Here is a 26695-nt window from a genome sequence, read left to right as displayed (position 1 = left end):
AAAATATAAATTACCACCATAGGGAAAGATCTAAAATTACCAGAAATTGGGGAAATACAAGTAAAACAAGATATGTATTTTTGCCCATGAGATTTGTACAAATGAAAAGGGTGAGTGTTCATTATTAACGAAGATGTGAGGAGCACCTCCTCTTGGCAAGGGCCTTTTTATAAAGCAGGGTATCCGTAGCCATCAGCATTTAAAAGGAATATCCTTGATCCAGAAATTTCAATTTTAGGAATCTTTCCTATAGGGATACTTACAAACGTGGGTCAACACACACATTGATACCCACACACATATGCATGTACACACAATCTTTGGGTCATAATAGAAAAAAAAAAAAAAAAAAAAAGGAACTACCTAAACATCCATCAAGTGGAAAATGTAAGGTCTCGTATATTTGTATTCTGGAATAATGGCCTCCATAAAGACTGAGGTTGGTCTATATATTCTTGTTTAAGATGTTTGTGATGTATTACGTGAAAAAAACTAGAACAATGTTTGTACAATGATTCCATTCATTAATAAGAAGAAAGCCCTTATTCAATAGGCAAATGTACAAATACACACAATGGGTGAACTGTGCTCCCCACCCCCAGGACAGCATGGCCCATAAAGGGGAACTTTTACATTATACACTATTTCATTCTATATCGTTTAAGTTTTAAAGGTCATTTTTATAATAAAAATCCTTTTCAAATGGAACGCAACAAATATGCCCAAATATGTCCATAGAATTTGAAAATATAATTGGATTACTCTGCTATGAATGGGTATCTGCATCGCTTTCCATATTCAGGAAAAGATGACCTAGGACAGTGGTTGGCAAACTCATTAGTCAACAGAGCCAAATATCAACAGTATAGCGATTGAAATTTCTTTTGAGAGCCAAATTTTTTAAACTTAAACTATATAGGTAGGTACATTGTTATTAACTTAATTAGGGTACTCCTAAGCTGGCCTTTGCTAAAAACGTCCTCAATCTGATTGAGGTACGTTCGCTGAGGTCGACCCCCTTCCAACTCTCCCATCCAACACTCGTCTTGTATACTTGTTTCGTCTATCTCCTTTTGTTCATCCTGTCTATATGTCCAAACCATCTCAACATACCTTTCTCAATCCTCGACACTACATCTTCTTTCACTCCACAGCGTTCCCTGTACGTGCGCGCCGGCACGTGGTATTTTGTGGAAGAGCCACATTCAAGGGGTCAAAGAGCCGCATGTGGCTCGCGAGCCGCGGTTTGCGGACCACTGCCCTAGGATGACATTCTGCAAGTGGAGGGTTAACCCATGAAGACTTTGTGTGAGATCCCTCACTGTAGTTATCACTTTCCTCTCTTCCCATGGCTGTAAAGCAATGAAGTTTTCTTGGGAAACAAAACCATTTGTCAATTTCAGGGCTGGATTTAACCTGAAAGGCAATTTATGAACACACTGCTATTCATCCACAAAGTAAAAATAAAGGTTAGTAAAACGACACGGTATTATGGGTTCAGGCTTTTTTTTAAATCCTCACCTGAGGATATGTGTTGTTGTTTTTTAAGTGATTTCAGAGAGAGAGGAAGAGGGGGAAGAGAGTGTGTGAAACATCAATCAGTTGCCTCCCTGCACACACCCCGACTGGGGATCTAACCCACAACCTAGGTATGTGCCTGGACAGGGAATTGAACCTGCAACCTTTTGGTGCAAGGGACAACGCTCCAACCCGCTGAGCCATCCTGCCAGGGCTGGGTTGTCTTCATGATACCTTGGCCACCTTTGGCCTAAGCAGAATTAACTCCCTGCTTAGGTCAGTGACTGCTTGTCACTGCGGTGATAGTCCTTGGGTTGGCAGCTCACCCCTCTGCACATATCCTCACAGCTCTGCTGAGTCGCACTCCTTGTGTCCTCTGGCCCATGCAGGCCTCAGTCCTGTCAGCAGTAGCTGTCCTCGCAGGGAGCACACCTGCGCAGGTGGAGCCATGCGTCCCAGAAGAGAGGTCTTGGCCTCAACATGGGTGCTCCAGACTCATTCATTGATGAAGTCACTTAACTACCTGACAGGCACCGCCCCATGCCTGACACCAAAAATACAAGATAAATAGAAGTAGGTTTCTGATCATAGTTTCCTATGAGAGACAGACAGTCAACATCTTATAAGTAGCAAAGAAAGGGATCCAATCACATGGCCACACAGGCACCATGTGACATGGGCACCAAAAAACACGGGATGTCCTGGACATGGAAATGTTATGTGCAAAGGCAGGGTCATGAAGGCAGTGTTTCTGGGTTAACAAGCATGTCACACATCCTACAGCCTGTGAGGATAAATGAGGTCACATTTATCTGATTGAGAGAAATTTCAGTCTTTTCCAGGAGGCTCCTATCATGTTCTGATAGTCCCTGGGAATGGTTTGGGTGTACATAAATTCCCCACAGGAAGTAGATGCTGAAGTCCTCGGGGATGAACTGGGCACCCAGGGCCTCCGGAGGCCTTGCCAAATCAGCCATTAGACCTCAGGGGTGTCCAGAGCAGTGACACTAGGAAGGGGAGGTGGGGAGCTAGGGTCTTGCTGACTGCCAGCCTCTAGGCCAGTGGTTCTCAACCTTCCTAATGCCACGACCCTTTAATACAGTTCCTCATGTCGTGACCCAACCGTAAAATTATCTTCGTTGCTACTTCATAACCGTAATTTTGCTACTGTTATGAATCATCATGTAAATATCTGATATGCAGGATGTATTTTCATTGTTACAGATTGAACATAATTAAAGCATAGTGATTAATCACAAAAACAATATGTAATTATATATGTGTTTTCTGATGGTCTTAGGCGACCCCTGTGAAAGGGTCATTTGACCCCCAAAGGGGTCGCGACCCACAGGTTGAGAACCGCTTCTCTAGAGCCACTCAGGGCATTGCTGCTTGAACCTCCACAGTCAGCCTTGCTCACTGGGATCTGCCCTTTTACTGCCGGCTAGGGGTGTGCCCAGCAAACCTGCCTGGCCTTAATTGCTCCCCACCAGGGGCTCAATAGTTCAGTTCCCTTACACTCAGCTCTCCATTCTCTAAGGCGCACCTCTGAACCAACGGCCATACAGGCCCAGTGCCAAGTGCAGTCCAACCCGGTCCAGAGGGTGCGATGTAAATCTCCATTCCCTCAGGTATGTGGGGGCCAAGGATAAGAGCGGAGGACACTGTTACAGGGCAGGACATGGCGGAATTCAGGAAGACCCTCCATCTACCCCCATCCCGGCCCCTGCCCCTCTGTTCCCAGGGTGTGGATGGTGGAGGCACACAGCTGCAAATACTGGGGGGAAGGTGGTACCCAGTCCCCTTTTGCATCATCCCAAGTGTGAGCCCATAATGCTTCCCATAATGCCAGTGGCCTGAGTCCTGCTGCAGCAAAAGAGTGTGCATTGTGCACATGTGTACATGTATGCGCATGCCTTGTATGCATGTGTACCATACAGGTGTGTATTTGTATGCATGTGTGCATTGTGCCCGTGTGTGTATGTCCACACGTGCTTTTGTGTGCACATGCATGTGTGCATGCATGCATGTATATCTGTGTGCACACGTATATGTGTGTATGAGTGTGCATGCCTGTATGTGCTGCAAGTGTGACGCAGTAGCATAGTAGAGAGAGCTCCCCCCTCTTTCTCTTGCCCTTCATTATACCCCACACCTCCCCACCTCACAGCAAAAGTTGGGCACTGTGCTCCTCGCCGTCCTCCTGAGCCTCTCACCCTTTAACGTGATGCCCCTGTGCAGACAGTCACTTCCTTTTAGCGGGCGGAGACTTGGGAGCACAGGCAGCCAACACTTAAGAGCCACGCGCTGGAAGCCAGGAAGCAGAAAGTCTGGGTTTGCAGCTGCCCTTGAGCACTGAGCCTCTGCTCCTCCCTGCGAACTGAAGGGCTTGAACCACCTCCCTCTCTACTTGACAACTCACTGTGCTGTTCTTCCAGAAGTAGCTCCTTGGCGCTACACTTGTGTGTGAAGCATGTGTTAATGGCATTTAGACCATCTCTTTCATGGCAGTGTCAGAACCCATGGTGACCCGGCTGCTCATAAAGTGTGGTCCCCGCGGAGTTCAACACAGTGGAGATGTATTTTCTAAATTAACTGGTACTTCCAAAGGCAGCGGCTTTGAGGAAAGGAGGTTGGAGTACTTTATCAACATAGGTTTTCTCTTCAGTGTGTACCATGTGGGTCCTGTGTGGATGTGCTTTGGGAAACTCAACCATGAAGATGGGTTTAACTTTCTTAGAGAAATTACATACTGGGAGGAACAGCTGCAGTTTTGAGAGACTTTCTTAACTCCCCTAAGGGTGTGCGAGTCATCTCACAAGAACAGAGTTTAGGTAATGAAGACGCTGAGCTTTTCATATCCAAGAGATGGCCCTTAAGGGCTCACCTGCTCAGTAGGTGTGTCCACCAGCCTGTGGCGTACGCACTGGGCTGGTCTTTGCATTTCCCGTGTGGAATGGTGTCAGTTACAGCATAGCACCTCCAGAGGTCTCGTAGGGCCAGTGGAATACATTTTCCTCTGGTTCTTCTCATTATAAAATTGCAAAGACAGATTTGTCTGAGCACAGGGTTAGGCTGAGACCGCAGGCCTGCCTGGGTCTCCTTTTATTTAAATGTTATTAGAATGTCGAAGTCTGGCAGTGGCCTTGGGCAGCAGGCCTGGGGAAAAGTAGCTTCTCTCTCATGAGGTTCCCTTGAGGAGCAGATTCGTGCAAGAGACCTTCAATGCCTGGTGGTTGTCATGGTCAGAGTGCCTTGAGGAGACGGGGTCTGGGGAGCTGAGTGGGGCACGTGGTTAACACGGTTTCCTCTTCCTTCGCAGCGGAGCTGGAGTTCGCCCAGATCATCATCATCATTGTGGTGGTTACGGTGATGGTCGTGGTCATCGTCTGCCTGCTGAATCACTACAAAGTGTCCACGCGGTCTTTCATCAACCGTCCGAGTCAGAGCAGGAGGCAAGAGGACCGGCTGCAGCAGGTAAGTGTGGGCCTGCGCCTCTTCTGTGCTGCCCAGGCCTCTAGCCCAGGCTCCAAGAGTGCGGCCGGGTGCCCGTGAGGGCCACGAAGCAGGACAGCCTCTCGTGTCAGCCCACCATGGCTCAGGAGTATGGGAAACTCTCCATCGAAGGTCACTACACTCATGGGAAAGCATGTGCATCCTGAATGTTCAGCTCAGTGAATCCTCACAAACTGAGCGCACCCGTGTAACCTGCACCCGAGCAGCAGAGGGACAGGAGCAGCCTCTAGAAACACACCCAGGCCCAGGCGTGCCCCGCAGGAGGTCACCACTGCCCGGAGTCGGTACAGATGACTTTCACCAGCTTGAACTTGATAACAATAGGCTTATACAATAGGTGCTCTTTGGCGTCTGCCTTCTTTCGCTCACATCACACTTCTGAGATCCATCTGTGTTGTTATGGAGAGACCCGTCCTTGAATACACGTGTGCTATTGACCTGCATTTGTAAGACTCTGAGGAGGTCAGCAGTGCTGGGTGTGGCTGGAGGGGCGGGCGGCGGTGGGACAGCGAGGGCTCGGGCCTCCTCGAGTGCCTCAGGGCGGGTTGGTTTGTGATGGGCTTACAGAACAGCCTATAGTAAGGCTCTTCAGGTTGGTTTTTTAAAGTTTCTAGCTACTTCTGAACCACCCTCCACTAGAAAATAAAACACTGATTTTCAGCTTAACTGCTCTGTGATCTGCACCTGGTAGACCAAGGGCCACCGGAACTTTCTGTTCTGAGCTAGTTTTGCAAACTATGATTCTGGCGGTTTTTAGTTTTTTATTTTATTTATAAATACATACATAAAAGAATATATATATGTATATATTCTTTTATTGATTTTAGACAGAGGAAGGGAGAGGGAGAAAGAGGGAGAGGAACAGCAATGTGAGAGAGAAACATGGAACAGTTGCCTCCCACATGTGCCATGACTGGGGATTGAACCTGAAACCTTGGTATGTGCCCTGACTGGGGATTGAACCTGAAACCTTGGTATGTGCCCTGACTGGGGATTGAACCCACCACCTTTTGCGGTACAGGATGAGGCTCCTACCAACTAAGCAACCTGGCCAGGACTGATTCTGGCGATTTTTTGTCAAAAGCATGGGAATGGGAAATTTAGGTACTTATAAATTGTTGGCTTTGGTGGTGGGCAAAGGAGGCAGAATTCCCGCATAATATGAGCTTCTCGGAGTACGTGTCAGGACCAGCGCTGTCTGGTACCTGGCTTAGGGAGACCATCGTGAGTGTGGGGTACAACTGGCCTGGTGGGTATGGTGCAGCCCAACCCAGGGCCCCTGGGACCTCTTAGGAGGTCAGAGTCGTGCTTCACTGAGGCTGCAGAGTGGCTCAGTGAGCCATCAGTTCTGCTGTTCTCATGGGTAGAACTCAGGTTTGCCAAGGGTTCTGTGCCCATGGCATGCAGAGAGAGAGCAAAGGGATGGGGCTTTTGTGTGCCACCCTTCAGACCTACAGAGCTGCCGTGACAGTGACAAGAATCAGTCCTTCTTGCTTTCTCTTGTCCTCTGCTGTCCCCTTCCTCCATCTCACCAGATCCCCAGCTCGGTCCACAAGTTAACCTGGCTTTCATCACACCACGATGGCTTTCCTGTGGGACCCCTGTTATCTCGGCAACCTGGCACCTGCGGGGTCCAGACTCACAGGACACTGGTGTCCTGAGCCGGTAGATACCCCCTCTCTTGCCCCCCCTCCACACAAACACACTCTGTTACCTGAAGGAGAGAACCAATTCCTCCGAAGTTCTAACACAAAATACACGTAATCGTCCTGAGTTTAAAGAGAGAGGACAGATACAGCAGTAGTTTTAGAACTATAAAAGAATCAGCCAGCATTGCTTTGCCTGAGCCTTAATGCGAGGACTATAAATTCCGACCCCTGGCCTTGGGGAGAAATAGGTAAAACTATCCCACTCGTTATCACCATCAATAGGCAGCTCTCAAGTTTCTGGGCAGTACCTGCCATGAATGTGTCCAAGTTCCCCATCTTACACTTTCTGCTTCAAGCCCCAAAGTACTTGGAGCCACTGCACTTGGGCAATTCGGGTGCATTTGCCGTTGCCCAGCCTGGGCCCCACCACCCCGTCCTCCCCTCAGGGTTGCTTCAGGGATCATCTTTCTGCCCCCTGCCTCGCCTTGCCTTGGATAGGAGAGGTGGCTCCTTCCTCCACACCTCAGCACACACCTGGCCAGGCCTCCTCTCACTGTCCCCAGCCATTGCTGCCTTCGCGCCTGCTCACTGGTCTCTGTCCCCAGACTGGTAGCTCCCTCCCAGACAGTCACTCTGCATAAGGACCAGCAAAGAGGGGTGGCAGGAAAACTATTTTACAAAAAGAGAAAATAAAAAATGCAAGTGTAGTTTTACTTGGGATGTGTGTTCTGTTTCCCGTGGGTAGTGGGCCTCCTGTTCTTGAAATCAAGAAAGCGATAAAGTGACTTCCAGAGGTTCCTGCAGGGCCACCACTGCATGGCAAGTGAAGGTAGTCAGCAGCTAAGATCGTGTCTGCAGAGGTCTGATCACCGCCTGTGTCTAATTTCATTAATAAACGCTTGAAAGTTCTGCCCCTGGGAGCTCAATATGAATGCTGTTGCTTCCCAAGGCTTGAATTTTCCTCCCCAATAAAATGGGAATGTGGCTATCGTGCAGCTTAGCAATAGCCAGTGATGGCGAACCTATGACACGCAGGTCAGAGGTGACACGCGAACTCATTTTTTTTTGGTTGATTTTTCTTTGTTAAATGGCATTTAAATATATAAAATAAATATCAAAAAGATAAATCCTTGTTTTACTATGGTTGCAAATATCAAAAAATTTCTATATGTGACACGGCACCAGAGTTAAGTTAGGGCTTTTCAAAATGCTGACACGCCGAGCTCAAAAGGTTCGCCACCACTGCAATAGGCTCTGTTCAACGTTTCATAAGCTCAAGATATAGTTTTTACACAGTGACCAAGACAATTCAGGCCCAGACGGTAGCTCCATTTCATGACTAGGACCATTAGCCTAGTTCAGTGGTCAGCAAACTGCGGCTCACGAGCCACATGCGGCTCTTTGGCCCATTGAGTGTGGCTCTTCACAGTTTGCCTACCACTGGCCTAGTTTATAGTCAAAAGAGGAAAGAGAGAGGGTGAGGAAGCAACTTAACTTCTCTCCTGGACTCAGATAGAAATCTCACGTGCGGTCCTTTGGCCCAGAAGGTGCTTCCTCACCAGGCTTCTTGCCTCCCAATTACCTACTTAGAAATGCCAATTCCCTGCATGCAGCCCCGGGAGGGCAATCGGATTCACTTCCACTCATGTCCCCAACCAGCGGGGATTTGCCCTCTCAGGGACATTTGACGATTTCAAGAGACATGTCTTGGTCAACTCAAGTCGGGGAGTTGTTACAGGGCTGCTCTAAACATTGTGCAATGCAGAGGGCAGCCCCACAACAGAAATGACCTGACCCCAAATGTCAGCAGTGCTGGAGTGGGGAGCCCCTGATCTCACGGGTACTGGACGCCACCCTTCCCAGAGGCACTCGCTGTTGAAGAGGATGCCTGTTCATATAAGTGGATCTCTCATGGCTTCCACAGAGTGAACACTTCCCAGCAGCTCGGCAGGAAATGTTAGGGGTCCACAGAGAAATTGCGTGTTCAAGACGGTCCTAGTCTAGGAGTCTGCCTTGGGAGTAGTGTCCCTCCAGCGGTTTCTCCCTCCTTCATTCATTCGGTCATCCACCGGACAGGAGCCAGACACTGCCCAAGATAATGAAGAAGCAATGCCAGGTGTCCTTGCCATGCTCTGCCCTTGCCCCGCCCCCACCACCGTCAGCGGCATCCACTGAGCTAATGCTAACTGGCATTTTCTCAGTCTCACTGGGGGAGGCCAGGGGTCTCCAGTGGCCATTTTTGTGTGTGCATTGGGGTGTGTAGCAAGTGGATATAAACTATAGGAGGGATTTGGGATGGGGCATGAGGACTCGGCATGGGCACTTTCAAGCTGCCCCTCCAGAAAGGTGGCTCTCCCTCCACATCCCTAGGTAACTGCCTGTGCCAAGCAGCCTCCTCCCCTAAGGGGCCTAGAAGAGCTAGGTCCAGACTTGGCTGGCAATGGGGAAGGCCCTGCCCTCACTGATAAAGCACAACTGATGGCCTCTGGGCTCCCCGTGGGGTGGTGCAGATTTGTGCCCGCTGGTGAAGATGGATAGGTGTTTGCAGTGGCTGCTGTGCATGTGGTTTCGTGTCTGTTGTCAGAGCCCCTGAGTGCCTTTCACTTTGTCAGCATCTAAACCCTGCCATCCCAGGGGCCTGCGTGGCGGGGGCTGCGGCACCCAGCTGGTTAGCAGCTTGTGGGTGTAGGTCTCCACTGCCGGCCTCCCTGCGGGTGAGCCTGTGCATCGCTGGGACCCACTTACTTCTGGGGGCCCTTTGGGCCCATTTGTTCTAGAACTCTCTGAGGTCTCCATAAGCATGTTTGTAAAAGGTATATTTATTCTAGATGCTGCGAGAAGGGTTGGGCATCTAATTTATCGACTCCTAGGTAATTTGGTTGAACACTGTTGGTTACATTTATTTGTGTCTATTTCTGCTGGAAGACTTGGTAGTCAGGATGGAAAAGTCAAAGACAACAGTTGGGTGTGTTTTGAGAAGGAGGCTTGCTGAGCAGGTAGATGTTACGATCTGGTTGAGTAAACTTCACTACGCTGGGGTGAGGAGCTGCCCGCTCCGCCCTGACGGGCTTTCCACCAAAGCAGAAGCAAGACCGGTTAGTAAGGTGGGGTCTCAGCAACTCGGAACATCCTGGTTTTCACAGGATCTTCTTCTGGAAAATGGTGGGTTGCACCAGTTGTCCAGGCTTGTCTGGATTCTGGAAGGTTTTCTTTGTGTGATGCCCTCATGCCCGACTTTATCACGCCCTGTCTTCCTCGTGCAGCCCCTCTCTCCTGGTTTCCTCCCTTCTCCCTCCAGCAGTGCCTGCTACAAGAACACCTCTCTGTGCCAGGTCCCCTCTGCCCAAAGGAGGACTGGATGGAGTTTGCCTTGGCTGAGGCCGGTCAGCTTGCATCACCGCAGTGTCCCCGAGGTGCTGTTCCGGGAAGTCCAAGGGATGGGACGGCGCTGGCTCTGACTGTAGTGGAAGCAGCCGTTTCTGAATGAAAATGAAATTGCAGGAAAAGTGAGTGCTTTAAGTAACGGCGAACAGCAGTGAGCAGGCTTGTGATGTAAACCCGACGTGTTCTTTCTGAGGTAGCCCAGGCTTATTTTTAAGAGCCTGGTTTGTGTGATTTCAGAGCTTTGATACTTTCTAGATTATTATTCATTACCTTAGGCCGCCAAGTAACGGGAAAACAGTAAAGGGCATAAATAATCCAGATACAACCCTGAGAGAAGTTTACACCAGCCTTTCTTGCCACAGCTGGCAGAGGCCTGAGCGGCCTTCTCCAACACCCTGTACCCAGCCAGCGGGGCCGGCTTAACCCGCCTGGCCAGCCCAGGGCACGGTGGACAGTGGGCAAAGCCAAGGTGGCCAGCCATTTGCTGAGGACCAGCAGCGAAACAAGAACATTTACTTAGTTTGAACCGTATGGAATTGTGGCTATCCCGCCATTGTGACCTATAAACACAGCAATTTCAATTAAAAATTAACAAAAGGAGTCACATCGGGCATTTCTTCATTACCAGTGGCTGCAGGGATTCAATCAGTAGTGAAAACACGGTGCCTGTGGAGACAGCAGCGCCAGGCAGACACTGAGCACAGCCTGTGGGGGGCGCAGGCCAGGAGGCCATTTGCTCTTTCTCCCAGCTGTTGGCAAGGAGGACCAGGGCTGCAGCCGCCAGCCTGTTGGGACAGGAACCTGGGTTCTTGGGTCCAAAGTGCCCTTGTATGGGGCAGTCTGTACCCAGACGCTCTCTGTGGAAGTTGTAGATCTGGCCTGGGGTGTGGCCAGTGTGTGTGGTTTGCCCCACAGGGTGTTTTGACAAAACTTGATCGAACTTGTAAAAATGAGATTCCACATAAGTTTTGTAGTTACATCTTTTCTTGGACCGTCAGCCTCTTGGGCCACACTGGCCTCTGTGCCTGCCTGGCATCCTCAGCCGTGGGCTGCAGAGCAGCTGCCACTCAAGATAGGCGGGTGCCCACCTTTTGCTGTGGCCCCATCTCCCTGTGTAGATGGTTTTTAGACAAAATATTCTTCTGCGCTCACACCTTTATCACAAGGGTGAAAATAAAAGACAGAGGGCCACTGGTTTCCAGAAAAATGGGAGAGCACTTCTTTGTGGGCATAAAGGTCATTCCTGCAAGATTAGGAGTTCAACCAAGTGTGCCTGGGCCAGCGAGTAGAGCTTTTCCTGCGCCAGCCTGGCGTGCGTGTCCCTGGACCTTGCTGTCCCGTCATCTCCCGGGGCAGGGCCCTCCTCTCTGGGGCTAGACTAGAGTCTGTGGTCAAGAGGGCAGAGTTGGTTGTGGGCTCCTTTCTGTTGGCCTTGAGAGCAGGGGTGGCCCAAGGACGGACCGTTCTGGCCCCACTGGGCTCGGGGCTCGCAGAGCTGGAGAAGCCCACGGGCTGTGTCCTGAGGTCCAGTGAAGGATGCAGGGGGTGGGGGAGTCACCACACACAGGATTCATTACCACTGTGACTGAGGAGCTAGACCCCTGTGCGCCTGCCTGTTCTCATTTCTCCCTACTTCATTTGCGTTTAGAAAAGCATTTCTAAAACAACAGAAATAAACTATTTTCATTCAATAAGGTACCAAAACAATGAACCAACGGGTTTGAAGATGCAATTATAGCAGGTATGTCCCTGCCATTCCAGACTAAGGAGAAGAGAGCCGTATGCTGTATTCAGCATCAGGGTGGCATGAAAGATGCCAGGCACCAGTTTCCTGTGGATGAGGCAGAAAGACCAGGGCCACTTGTTGTCAACTGCGTTCACTAATAATTCTCCGTAATTTCATGAGCCCCTGAAACTGCATTTCCAAGTGTCGAGGGGACTGCGAGAGGGCTGGTCAGTTCCTAATGTCAACTCCAAGCACAGGCTTCCTACCATCGGCCAAGCTGTTTCTCTCCCTGAATGAGCGAGGGCGTTAACATAGCCAAGCTGCCAGATTGGTCAGTTATCAGGCTTACCCTCCAGTGTGTGTAGTTAAAGATAGAAAGTTGTTAATTTGGGGGGGAAATTGATAATTTCAACAGCTTCAAAATGAGAATGTCCCCTTCAAGAAAGAGAAACAGAAGGCCAACTTGTTGGCAAAAATTGGATAAGGATGCTGGGCCATAGCTGTTACCAGTGATTCTCATGCGAACAAAAGTAGGCAGGCCTTTTTAATAGCCAAGATTTGTCTTTAAACAACGTGAAGAGCTCAAGTAGTCCTTCTACTTATGTTGACATTGCTCACAACAGTTTTGAAATTACCTTAGAGCTTGCATTTCATTTTTGGGAAAATTTTAAGTGAAATTTTTTTTTAATTTTCAATAATGGCAAGTCTTCCTTTTTCTCATTTGCTCTCTGAAGATGGATTTGATTTTTTTTTTGGCATCAACCAAAATCCATCGAGAGTTAAATGTTATGCATTTAACATTATACAATAAATTACACAGTTTTGCTGCAAAACCAAGTGTGACTCAGTTAGTAAAAATGATGTTGCCCAAGTTACAAACTGATACTGTAGAGAAAGGTCAGGAAGGACCCACATAAACTGATGGTTTCCTCGGGGGAGGAGCCAGGATGGGAGGAAGTGGACAAAAGGAGTTTGGTCTGTGTTGTTAAAATGTTTATTGTAAGAATGAATGTATGTATTATTTTTACAACTAAAAACCAGCCTCTGCCCACAGAAGTGAATGCTGAAGACAGTCCCAGTAATGTCCCAGCATCTGCAGGCTCCCCGGGAAGCTCACTCGAGCGTGGTGTGTATTGTGGCCAAAGCAAGCTAAAACGAGATTTTTAAGCAGGATTAATTAAAAATTTTATGAACCATAAAATTTTAATAATCTTTTAAATAGGCATTAAAATGAATAATCCAATGATAATGTTTTCTTTCTTTTGTTTGTTTTTACTTAGTTCTTGAAAGTTGTTGTGGCTTATTCTGAGGGGGGAACAGTTTTCTAAATTATTCTGATTCTGAGTGCCACCTGTTAGGGAGGCTCCCCAGAGCCGTCAGAGATGCCAAGGGAGGTAGCTGGGTTGTGGTTCTGTGACCTTGGGGAAAACTTTCAGGCTGTGCCTTAGCTTCCTCTCCCGCCCTAAAGGAGGTGGCTGTGCCCACCTGGGCTGATGGTGTGTGGTTGCACATTTCCCTGTTGCCCTGAGCTCTCTGATCCCCAGGCTGGTTTCCAGTGAAGTCTGAAATTGCTCACTCTCCTCCAGCACTGAGCCCTGGAGAGGCACCTGCACAGCTCCTTTTCTGCTTGCTCTGTGGGGCCTATAGACCTCCCTGATCTATTGTATTATTCTGGAAATATAAAGGATTCCCTTTCTTTTCTTCCCAACATACCTTCCTGGATAATTTATCTTTCTCTTAAGGGACATGCCCTAGATTGAGTAGAGTTGGGAGGGAAATATTGAGTCTTGAGAAATCTGATGATGGATTTCCAAGGAGGAAGAAAAGGGGAAACGCTGGAGAGAACACAGCCATTGACATCTAGAGGTATTGCCTTTACATCTAAGCTGTTACTGCCATCTAGGGTGGAAAAGATAGTAATACTATAAAGCACTGGATAGTAAAGAGGTTGCATAAGGAAAGGGAAGAAAAGAAAGAAAATTGATTTTATCGGAGGGTAAAGGTGTTTTGTTGCTGACTACCCAAGATCAGTTTTACCTATACTTTGAAATTCTCACCCTGGGACAAAAAGGAAAATAGATTTCCAAATACTTGAGGCTGTACAATACGTTCATTCATTGGGAGGAACCCTTGAGTAGAAGCCAAAATATCCACCAATGGCCTTGCTATACCACAAACTAACTGTCACCTTCAGTGAGTAATGTACCCTTTTGGGGGCCTCAGTTTCCTCCCATATAAAATGAGGAATAATTGGCTTAGATCAGAGACCTTCAGATTGTTTTTGACCAGAAGAACAGTAGAAACACATTTTATACCACAATCCACAATACTTATATGCCCAACCAAACAGTACTTACAGACAATGATGTTTTCCATTCTGTTTCATTTTTCAAATTTTGTCTGTGACCTACTTAAATTGATTTTCTAACTCTCTGAGAGGTTGCATCTCACAGTTTGGAAAAGATCATACTAGTATTAGATGTTTTTAGTCCCCAAGTCTGATGATCTTGTCTGTGGTCCCTAATGTGTGGAAAGGAGAGTTTAGCGGAGAGCATAAAACCAAGAAGGTTCAGGCTGTGGGAGTGGTCGCTATGATGCGCACTGACCACCAGGGGGCAGACGCTCAACATAGGAGCTGCCCCCTGGTGGTCAGTGCGCTCCCACAGAGGGAGCGCTGTTCAGCCAGAAGCCGGGCTCAGCAGTGGTGGGAGCCTCTCCCACCTCCGCAGCAGCGCTAAGGAGCAGTGAGCCTAGCTGTAAGGAGCAGCGAGCATGCGGGCGGTAAGGAGTGAGGGGTCCTGACTGTGAGAGGGTGCAGGCCACCCCCACCTCCCCCCCAGTGCACGAATTTCATTCACTGGGCCTCTAGTCTAGAAATTAAAAAGATTATAAGAGAGTGCTCTGGACAATTGTATGTCAACAAATTGAATAACCTAGATGAAATGGACAGATTCCTAGAAACACACCTACTAAGACTGAATCATGAAGAAATAGAACATCTGAATAGATCTGTAACTCTGAAGGAGATTGAATTAGTAATCAAAAGCCTATCAGCAAATAACCAGATGGCTTCACTGGTGAATTGTACCAAACATCTGAAGAAGAATTGACACCAATACTTTCAAACTCTAGTGAATTAGCATTACCCTAATACCAAAGCCAGACAAAAACACAACAGGAAAAGAAAACCATTATCCCTCATGAATATTGATGCAAAAATCCTCAACAAAATACTAGCAGACTGAATTTGGTAACATACTAAAAAGATTATACACCATGACTAAATGGGGTTTGTTTTTGTAATGCAAGGATGGTTTTACATATTAAAATAAGTGTAATACACCACATTAACAAAATGAAGGGGGGACTACATGATCAGCACATCATGCAGAAAAAAATATTTGACATAATACAATCCTTTTTTACAATAAAAACATTCATCAAACTAGGATGGAAGGAAATTACCTCAACATAATAAACATCCTCTATGGAAAGCCCACAATTCACATTGTACTCAGTGGTAAAGGACTGAAAGCTGTTTCTCTAATATCAGGAACAAGATAAGGATGCATGCTTTTACCACTTCTTTTCAACATAGTATTTATTGGAAGTTTTAGCCAGAGCAATTAGGCAAGAAAAAGAAATAAAAGGCATTCCAACTACAAAGGAAAAAGTAAAAATTATCCTATAAACAGGTAACATGACCTTACATGTAGGAAACCTTAAGGAGTCCAACAAACGAAGAACACCTGCTAGAACTAATAAACAAATTTAACAAAGTTGCAGGATACAAAATTAACATGCAAAAGTCAGTTGCCTTCCTTTACACTAACAATGAACAATCAAAATGGAAATTTAAAAAAATCCAATGAATAATGGCATAAAAAATACTTAGGAATAAACTTAACCAAGGGGATAAAAGATTATATTGACGATTGTACAATGTTGCTGATAGAAATTAGATACAAATAAATGGATCATCTTTTCATGGATTAAAAAGCCTGATATTGTTAAGATGTCAGTACTACATAAAGCAATCAATAGATTTAGTGCAATCCCTATCAAAATCTCAATGATGTTTCTTGCAGAAATAGAGAAGTCCATCCTAAAATGCATGTGCTACCTCAAGGAAGCACCATCCCAAAATAGCCAAAATAATATTGAAAAAGAATAACAAAGTTGGACATTTCACACTTTCTAATTTCAAAACTTACTACAAAGCTACAATAACAAAAACAGTACAGTATTGGCATAAAGAGAGACAATGGGATAGAAGAGAGAGCTCAGCAATAAACTTTCTCATATATGGTCAAATGATTTTTGACAAGGGGGCCAAGACTACTCAAGGAGAAAAGACAGTATTTTTGAAAATGGTGCTGGGAAAACTGGATATCCACTTGCAAAATAATGACACTGGAACCATATCTTACACCATATTCAAAAAATGAACTCAGTATGGATCTAAAACCTAAATATAAGAGTTAAAACTCTTAAAGAGAGTAGTGGGGAAAAACTCATGACATTGGATTTGGCAATGATTTCTTGGATATGACACCAAAAGCACAGGCAACAAAACGAAAATAATAAACTGACCTTTAGAAATTAAAAACGTTGGTTTGTCAAAGGACACTATCAAGAGAGTGAAAAGCCACTGGGAGAATGGGAGAAAATATTCGCAAATCATATATATGATTGGGGTTAATATTCAGAATATATAAAGAACTCCTAAAACTCAACAGCAAAATAATGGACCACCCAATTTCAAAACAGACAAAGGACTTGAATTGAAATTTTTACAAAGACGATGTACAAAACCACCTGAAAAGAGCTCAGTATCACTAATTGTGATGACAAATTTTATGTGCCAACACAAGTGGGCTTAGCGATGCCCAGATGGCTAATAAAACATTATTTCTGATGTCTCTAGGAGAATAATTCCAGAAGAGATTAGCATTCACTCAGTAGACTGAATGAAGAAAATCTGTTCTTACCAGTGTGAATGGCATCTTCCAATTCCCCAAAGACCTGAATAGAACAAAAAGGTGGAGGCAGGCAAATCTCTCTTCTTGTGCTGGGACATTCTTTTCTCTTGCCCTCTGCTATTGGAGCTCCCGGTTCTTGGTCCTTAAGACTTACACCAGTGGCCTGCAGACCTTAAGACTCAGATTGAACTATACCACCAGCTTTCCTGGCTCTCCATCTTGCACCTAGCAGATTGTGGGACTCCATAACCACATGAGCCAGGTCCTATTATTCATACACACACACACACACACACATCCTATTGGTTCTGTTTCTCTGGAGAACCCTGACTTAACGCACTAATCATACACAACTTAAACCCATAATGAGATACCCACTGGGATGGCTATTATTAAAGAAACAGAAAATAAGAAGTGCTGGCAAAGATGTGAAGAAATTGGAACCCTGTGCATCGCTGGTCGGGATGTAAAATGGATCTGCCACTATTGAAAAACAGTATGGTGGCTCCTCAGAAAATTAAACATAAATTATCACATGATCCAGCAATTTTGCTTCTGTGTATATAGCCACAAGAATGAAAAGCAGATATTCAAAGAGAGATTCGTATACCCTTCTTCACAGCAGCATTACTCACAGTAGCCCAAATGTGGACACCACGTATGGACGGTCCTATAAGCTGTGGAGGGAATGAGGTGGCCTAGGGAGACTGCGCTGAGAGGAGAGGGGCCCCAGATAGGACTCTCAGGAACTCCAACATTCAACCAGAATGCAGAGTTAGGGGCACCCCCCGAAGAGCAGGAAAGTGGCCAGAGAAGTCAGGGTGTGAACCAGGAGGGGTGATGTCTCTGAGCCAACAAGAGAGGGTCCAGTGCTGCTGGGAGCCAGGGGAGAGGAGGGCCAAAAGTGCTGAATGGATTTAATAATGGATGTGATTTGGGTGAAACGTAAGATTGAGTGCTCATTGAGGAGCTAGGGCAGAGTCTTAGAAACATCCCAGGATGAGTTTGTATGTTGTTTTCAATATGAGAATTGCTGTAACAGCCCGGAACTACAGTGATTGTTCCTCTTGGTGCAGAGGTGCCCAGGCTCTGACGTGCTCTGCAAGCTGCCTTGGCCTGGTGCAGGGCTGTCCGTGGGTGTGGCTCAGCCACTTCCTTAGATTTGATGAGATCTGTCACCTGTCACCAGGCCAGAGCCATGATTGCCCACTACATAATTTTATAGTCACACCTTAAGCCCAAACCTCCTCGAAACACTGCTGCTTCTGTTTCTATTTTTGCTGCTGAGTCCATGGTGTTCTGCAAGGACCGTAGGATCAGGTTGTATGTATTTGGTTTTTAAACACCCTGTTGTCCAGATGGGGTGTTTGTATTAGAATGCTGGCCTACAAAATACAAAAGAGAGACTTCGGGGTGTCTCACCTTGCAGGTCTACTTGTGGGTGCTTTCAGGTTCTCAGGAGGCTCAGTGATGGCACAAGGTCATGTATGAATATTCCTGGGAATCCAAAAATGCAGACATCTGCTCCTGCTCGCCCATGTTCTTCTCTTTATGACAATAACAGGCCTTTCGAGTAGCCCAACGGACCTTTGCCAACAATTTGGGTTCAAAAGGGAAAACATATTGAAGTGCTTTGTAAACAAGTTTATGGTGTTAGAACAGCTTGTCACCTTGACAGTCTGGTCAAACATATTTGAAAAAAAATGTTAAACAGCTAGATGTCAAGTTGCATCTGCCTTGGGAATAAAGGGACTGAAGAATAGATTGGCTAGACCCTCGAAGGCCAGCCAGGCTTTGGGATCTGTTTTCAGTGTGAAAGCAGTGTGGCGGGCGGTGCTTTAGCTGTGCTGCTGCTCACCTCAGAGCCCAGTTCCGCAGTGCCTTGGCTGGCATGCCGGCTGTGGCCATGCACACCTGCATAAGGGCTTACGCACCCAACCCTGGCCGGTGTGCTCACTGGTTAGAGTGTCTGCCTGAGCACTGAAGGGTTACAGATTCCCAGTCAGGGGCACATACCTGGGTTGCAGGATCTTTCCTCGGCCCCGGTTGGGGCAAGTGTGGGAGGCAACCAGTTGATGTGTCTCTCTCACATTGATGTTTCTCTCTTTCTCTCTTCTTCCCCTTCCTCTCTTCTACTCTCTCTAAAAAAATCAATGGAAAAAATATCCTCTGGTGAGAATTAAAATAAACAAACAAACAAATGAGCTTAAAGACCCAGACTCTACCCAAATCTAGGCAGTGACTGAATATGGTTTGATGACATTTGGAGTATATGTCAAACACGTACATTCTAACTTTCCTTTTGGCCACAATTCTCCTTTTGTGTAATAAGGAGATTGTTTTGTGTAGTAATTTCGGTGTAATAAAAGGACCAGTTCTTTGTTGTTCTGTGACTTAAACAGGTCTGCCATTGTCCAAGAGGAATGTGGTTCCTTGATTTTCGGTGCTGCAGCATGAAACTAATGATTTTCTTGTGATGTCCCCCTCCCACCCCCTGCCAGGAAGGGCGCCTGTGGCCTTCAGACAGCTCTGGTCCTCAGCCTGGTGCCTCAGAGGTAAGGGGTTGGACAAGGGAGGGATGTGGGTGGCTGGAGATGGCTGCTCAACCCGATGTGATGGGAGAGGGGAGGAGGGAAATATGCCATTACAACAAAATAGGTGGAAAAGTCAAATGTATGACAGTGTAGATTAGGAAATAACATTTAAATTAAGGCATATGCCTATAACTTTGGTTTTTAACGTGGGGGAGAGAATTTTTAAAGTCTCCTAGGGATTATTTGTGCTAGTCTAGAGCTCCCTACAGAAAACAGGTTGAGGATCACTGATCTTTATGCGATCCATAAGCTGCAAACAATGAGGCTCTGCAGAAGTGGGCATGGTTTATAAATACAGCATGATTCATTTCCACATCTCCAAGTTTAATAGAATGACGTAAAACTAACATAGTTTTTTTGCCTTTAATTTAAAAATATGATGTGGGAGAAGTCAATGGATGGATATATACACACACACATTCACATTTGGCCCAGTGGGAAACACATACGTAGCATATGCAGTAATTCCCATTAAACCCAAATTTTCAGTTAACCTCATTGTCCATTGTTGAATCGTCTTGGATAAACTATAGTTTGGCAAGGTGAGGGGTCTAACTCATGAGGAATAATACAACTACATTTTTTCCTGGGGTAATCTCTCCCTGTTTTGTTGGAGGGGGGAATATTTCAGCCGGTTGAGAACACAGACCAAGCGGGGGTGTTCTTACAGCGTCATGTGTGTGGTCATTATTGAGCCAAGAATGTCTTCAAGCCTTTGCTCTTTTCCTGGCAGATCATGTATGCCCCGCGGTCTCGGGACAGGTTCACTGCCCCGTCCTTTATCCAGAGGGACCGGTTCAGCCGCTTTCAGCCCACCTACCCCTACGTGCAGCACGAGATTGACCTTCCCCCCACCATCTCCCTGTCTGACGGGGAGGAGCCGCCTCCTTACCAGGGGCCCTGCACCTTGCAGCTCAGGGACCCCGAACAGCAGATGGAACTCAACCGAGAATCTGTGAGGGCCCCGCCCAACCGGACCATATTCGACAGCGACTTGATAGACATCTCTGTGTACAACGGGGGCCCATGCCCGCCCAGCAGCAATTCGGGCATAAGTGCCAGCACCTGCAGCAGTAACGGGAGGATGGAGGGGCCACCCCCGACCTACAGCGAGGTGATGGGCCACTACCCAGGAGCCTCTTTCTTCCATCACCAGCACAGCAACACGCACAGAGGGGGCAGACTGCCGCTTCAGCACGACAGCGCGGGGAGCACGGTGGTGCCCATCCAGGGCAAGGACAGGAAGCCTGGGAATCTCGTCTGATCCTCCAGCATGCGCTTGAGTGGAGAAGAAGAGACCGAGGACGGAGGAGGACTGCTCAGCTCCTCCGCTCCCGGGCACAGTGCTGTTCAGTTTTACGCGCGACAACTAAGTAAAACCAAATATGCAAATGTGGTCTTTGTTTCTGATTCCTTTCAGGGGAATTGCATGCAAACCAGACTGAAACAATACAAACTTCCATCCGGTCTGACCATCAACAGTGTTTATTCGGGGGCAGGCGTCGGGAGGGGGGTGGTTTTGGCAAAGGGTGGGCATGGGAACAGAGAAAGGGGTGCTTTGACTATATCATGAAATAAAACACAGAGGTATTTGATTTATTTAATTATGAAAGGAGACTGCAGAGAAAGAGGCCAGAATGGCCTTAAATTTATAATTAACTAAGTAAAGAAGGAAGCATTATTATATATTATCATGGGGAAGAATTGGCCAGTTTGCTTTTTCTCCCAAGGTGTGGAACTTTTATTTTGTTTTAAAAATATGATTCAAAATTCCTGTTTTTGTGTGCCAAGGTATAAAGTGGGGAAGCTCGATGAATGCAAGGAGTTGATTTGTGTTGTTATGATGATGTGTTATTAAAAGTTGCACTATCTTAATGTTGAAAATATATATGAGGGAACTGTTTTATGTGATGTTCTGTATGTTGTCTTTTCACCTGTGGATTATTAGTAGGCCTAAGGAATGCCCTGGAGTGCTTCCCGTAATCATGCCAGAAAAGATGTTTGGGGACGTAGCCTAACATGCCGACTTGTGTACATCAAGAAGGTCGTTACTGCTGTGAGAGTCTGTAGCAGAGAGCAGGGCGTCTGAAGCATGGAGGCCTTTGGGTGTAAGATAGGAACGCGAAGGTCCAGCACTTGGGACTTGCTGAGTTACTCTGCTAGCCTAGGCCACCTGTTCTGTTAAACGTGGCCGACACATGCATTGACCACCCAGTATCGCAGTGCCCTCGCCCTCCAGCAGTGCAGTTCTTCAGTAACTTAGGTTGTTTTTTTTTTTTTCACTGTAGCATGAAGTAGACTCATACATAATTTTATGCAATAAATTGTTTAAAATGCAAGGTGGTTATTTTGAATACTGTTGAGATTTGTGACTTCTCCGTGTATTCCCGTTGTCAGCCTCCTTTTCTAGACAGTTCAGTTCAGTCCTGGACAGCTGGTCCGTGCCCGAGGGGCTCTCAGCGGTTGCTCCGCGTGGAGCCCGCCGGCCTCGGCGTGTGAGCGATGCTGGTAGTGACTTCTTCATCGGAAACTCCTGGAATGGACAGAGGACACCACATTGCTGAGCATGATAACAAGCCATTGCCCTTCACCAAATGGGCGCAGCATTCTCGGGGGAATGCTGTGCTCACAGCCCACGCTCCCGCGGGAGTTCGTGCAGCCTTGGCAGTGTGGCCAGAACTGGACGGTCAGTTCCACAGCAGGGCAGGGCAGGCGGGCGACTCCAAAAGCACAGGATTAAAAGCACAACATGCAATTAAAATGCAACTAGAAACTAATTTTAAATATTGTTAGTTTTAGTTTTAATATTCCTGATATTTACAAAAGGTGTTCTTATGTAAAGAAACAGCTTTCTTATGGGGAAGAAAGCATCTGGCTTTTATAATAGCACCAGCCAACAAGTTCAACCAATGCCACACCGCCGCCTGCTCTGCGTGGGCCAGTCCCCTTGGCCTCTGCATGTAACAAAATGGATTGGAAGGATGACCCAGTGACTGATCGCTGCAGTGTTGATGCTGAATAACACATGCGCTTGAGTCTGTCTGTGGGTCTCAGATGATCTGTCAGTGAGGTGACTTGGTGCTGTCGGCCGAGAGCTGGAGAGACTGTTCTGAGCTACAAGTCCTGTCCCCTGCCTTCTGCTCCTTTCTGCTGCTGGTTTTTGTTTTGCTTTGAGGATTGGACTCTTCATTAAATTGATTCATTTCACCCAGTAACAGCCACAGAACTAGCCAAACTCTTAGAAAGAGAGAATAAACAGGCTCTGTTGGGACGTGTGCGTGCTAAGAGCCGCAGTAGGAATTCCAAGACTGGGCAGAGCCCTGGGGGGCCCCCTACCCGGTCAGCTCACTGCCTGGATCCCACGCCTGTGCGGGAGGGCAGCTGGCACTCTTTGTGGCATGGAGCCTTGTCTCACCCTGTCAGGTGAAGGTTAGGAAGCACTTGTGCCTGTCAGGACTGCTGGTGGAGGTGCCGGGTAAATTATTGGTCAGGTGTCCCCTCAGATGAAAGATGACAAGGTCAGCTAATGATATCATCATTCCAAACCTGGCCTGCAATTTGGGTAAAGCAGGTGAACCCACCCTGTAACTCTAGCTCAACATGGTTTTGCAGTCCTTCACTTTCCTACCTGCTGCAAGAATGAGCTGTAGTCAGAAACTTGTCGATTCTTGGTTATCTTGCAAGTATGTGAATGTTTTTATCGGTGTCCACAGTATTGGCAAAACAAATATTGAATTCACATAAATGTCATCGTCCTTCAAAAGCGAGGTTCCTCCCATTCAGCCACTCTAGAGAATTGTCCTTTACGTTAAATAGCTATTTAAAGACAGAGACATTTGAAACCATGAACGTGAATGGTCTTGAGGCTGGGCCTCCATAATGAATTAGTTTAAAAGCCAAGGTCATAAACTTAATTAATAGTCACTTTCCCTTTGGCACAGGGAAAAGGTGATTTAGATCAGTAGCTCTTTTGAGGGTGGTGGCTGACCTGTCGCTCCTCGCTGGCCTGGCGTGGAAAGAGGAGTGAGGAAGGTGCAGCCTGCACAGTGGGGCCTAAGGTGGAGAAGCCTGTGTGCTTATGGAGCCCAAGCACCCCGTTGAGAAAGCAGGGATTGAGACCATCAGTGATGGATTGGTTACCTCGATAGAGAGTTGAAACAAAGGCTTGCAAGTTCAGAAGAGCAGCTGGTGGGAAGGGGACTGAGCATCCTGCTCTGGCTTGCCCGCCCCAGGGGCTGCCTGGAGCATGACGCCCAGCATGTGCTGAGTCCCATTGACAGGAGCACGGCCCTCAGGCAGGTATCTGTGTTTTCAGAAAGTCTCGTGTTCTTCAGACACAAGCAGTCCCGAATCCCAAAGAGATTGTGCTAAACAAATTATGCATTTAAAACGTTAAACTATTCTTGGTGTTTCTAACCAAAATTCCGTGTTAAAGAAGCTCGACAAGCATATCCTCTGGCCTCCCCCATCACCTATACACACGGGCACACAACCCGCAAGAAATTCTAAGATTGCGGGGAAGAATATTAAAACGTACAAAGATTGGTCATGAGGGTGCACAGATAGCCACTGAGTTCCTGGGTGAGGAAAGAGGGGCCTTCCAACACCCGCAGGGGAACATGGTACACAGATGAGTGCTTCTGGAGCTTCTTATGTCTCCATTTGATCTTCTCCACCTTTATCTTCTTCACTTTTATCTTCGGCAACTACTTTCAGACAGCTTCTGTTATCTAGAAGAATCCACGCACATCCCTGCCTTCCTCCCGCAACCAGTAGCTGCATCCTGACAGGGGTGATCCTGCATCTTCCATCTAATGGCTCTTGTCTCCAGGAAGTCCTTTGTAGGGAGAGTCCTGGTGCGATGGCCTTTAGATACCGGTCCATAGCAAAGGAGATGCCCGTCCAGCCCCTGCCCCTCAGGAGAAAGTCCGTCCATCCTTGGCCACTCAGGCTGCTGCATGCTCCGAACCGCCTCCTGGCTGGTCTGCCGCACGGGTGCTTGCTTCTCGAGGTCTGCTACTTAGCACGGCGACATTCACTGCATGTTCGTTGCTATGCATTTCGTTCTTCTTAAAACTTCGAAAGCTCCGCAGTGTATGATGGAAAGAAACTGGGAAAGATACTTGGTTTTTGTTAACTTTCTGATTGTGTCTAAGTGACTAAAAGCAAAACTATGCCAGTGTTTGGCACTGTGTCTTGCTGCCAGCATCCCCAACCTCAGTGAAGAGCAGGGACGCAGGCTTCCGCTCTGCTTACCTTCACCTCCAGTACCCTCAAATTTAGATAAAGTGGCAGGACTGGGCGGCAGCTGGCAGGGCCCCCTCCTCGCTGTGAGGAGCACTGTATCTAACCATGGCGCACCCACGTCACAGGTCAAGGAACTTTGCTTTCACTCCAGGCCACAGCTTTGCGGCTCACCTCACTTTTACGGATTTAACGGGGACCGAGGCCGCGCTGCCAGCTGCCAGAGATCAAAGTGGTGGATGGAGAAGGGGTAGCATGCTCCTGCCTGGGGATCCCCTACATTTCCGCTTAGGCCACGTGACTACCCAAAGTGCTGCATCTTTTGCATAGTTCAAGTTTATCGTTTCTGCCAGGGTGAGACAGCCGTTTGCTGCTGCTGCTGCTGCTGCTGCTGCTGCTGCTGCTGCTTTCGGGGTTGGCTGCATTTGGAAGCTGTCCTGTGTGAGTGGATGCCTTGCTATGAAAGCAAAGCACCGTCTTCCTTTCCTCCTTTTCCTTCCTCCCCCTCGGTGTGTGCTTGTTTAAGTGGACTGTGGTGGGGCTTAGCGCGAGACAGAGGCTGTCGGCACATGATACATGCATAGTACACGGATCCATGTCCGGCGGAGAGCTCTGCATGTCCGTAGATTTCAAGCAGCTGCCTTGTCTCATGTTCTGGGTTTAGCAGACGTAGGACCCGAGCCCCCGCAGCTGCCGCACTCCGCGCTCCCACCTTTGTTGTGCCTCACTGACAATGGTGCTTCTTCAGTTGTTTGTCTTTTCTTACGTTTTTATTTGTAAGGTGCTGTATATAACTTGAATATATTATGCACATATCCTACCCAATGGGTAGAACATACATTGTTAATACTGTAATATAATGTATAGATACCAATTTTAACAGAAATGGCATAGAATTTGTGAATGCCTATGTGCTTTGTCCTCTTTTGTAAGGAAATTTGCAAATGGATGCATACAGATAAAAGTCTATGTAGTTTATTTTCCTATTAAATACCAATATTATAACACAAGGGAAAGAAGTCTGAACAAGCAAGCCAGTTTATGACCAGCGTATGTATAGCAAATGAGAGTTGCATCTTTGCTGTGAAAACACTTTAAAAAAAATAAGTTTAAAAAAATTCCATAGCTTTTTGGTTGCCACTAGATGCTTCTTTTCAGCTCTTAACGCTCAGTTGGACCAGTGTTAGAAAAAAAATAGTTGACTTTTCAACTTGTTTTATGAAGACATCAATGTCATGTAGAATAATGATGTCAGACCCCAGAGAAAGTGCACATTTTGCTAAAATTGCAAAAATTACATCCAGAGTCCGTGGGCCTGCCGCGGAGGGCCTTGCTCAGTACGGGGGCATTTGGGACCATCTGGGTCCCGAGTCTCTCTCTGCCTTTCTCCTTCACAAACTGAAGCTGTGGAGCCAGTGAAATACCGGAAGGGTTTGTAGGAAAGCATACCTCAGGGAAAATGAAGCCACTTGCGACCCCATTCTTCAAAAAGATGTCATTATGGGTTATATTAGCAGAGAATTAGCTATCAGCCCCCCGAGTTGGGAATCTTATATCCATTCCTTTTGGTGTCTCATGGTGATCTTGATCCAAAAAATTAAACTGGGTTTTGCCACCGGTTAGGGATTACATTTGCAGTTGCGTGATGTCACATCTCTCTTCCAGCTCGGTGTTTAGTGTCTGACTGTGCTCTCTGCATTTATCTTCAAATATCCTAAAGTTACCAAAAAAAAAAAAAAAAAAGCCTATAACAGTGATGGCGAACCTATGACACGCGTGTCAGAGGTGACACGCGAACTCATTTTTTTGGTTGACCTTTCTTTGTTAAATGGCATTTAAATATATAAAATAAATATTAAAAATATAAATCTTTGTTTTACTATGGTTGCAAATATCAAAAAATTTCTCTATGTGACACGGCACCAGAGTTAAGTTAGGGTTTTTCAAAATGTTGACACACCGTGCTCAAAAGGTTCGCCATCACTGGCCTATAACAACGTGCTCACTAAACCACTGTTGAACATGGGTGTGAGCATCCTTTCCAGTGTATTCTGTCACTAGAGGATCTTAATTCTAATAAAT

General features: G+C 46.8%; 1 protein-coding gene across 10 annotated transcripts in view; it reads left to right on the top strand.

The window, feature by feature from the left end:
* The window catches only part of LDLRAD4 (low density lipoprotein receptor class A domain containing 4), a 335343-nt gene extending 308987 nt beyond the window's left edge, over nt 1–26356 (top strand). For all 10 annotated transcript variants that reach the window (XM_036321970.1, XM_036321962.1, XM_036321965.1 and 7 more), the window contains 3 exons: nt 4841–4995; nt 19277–19330; nt 20103–26356. In XM_036321970.1, coding sequence (XP_036177863.1) covers nt 4841–4995; nt 19277–19330; nt 20103–20633 — 740 coding nt within the window. In that variant the 3' untranslated portion in view covers nt 20634–26356. The remainder of the gene's footprint in view (nt 1–4840; nt 4996–19276; nt 19331–20102) is intronic.
* The last annotated feature ends 339 nt before the right edge of the window (nt 26357–26695 follow it).

This window comes from Myotis myotis, unplaced genomic scaffold, assembly GCF_014108235.1.
Source record: "Myotis myotis isolate mMyoMyo1 unplaced genomic scaffold, mMyoMyo1.p scaffold_m19_p_9, whole genome shotgun sequence".
NCBI lineage: Eukaryota > Metazoa > Chordata > Mammalia > Chiroptera > Vespertilionidae > Myotis > Myotis myotis.
The sequence above is the reverse complement of the archived record's forward strand: the minus strand, read 5'-3'. Positions and strand labels throughout refer to the sequence as shown.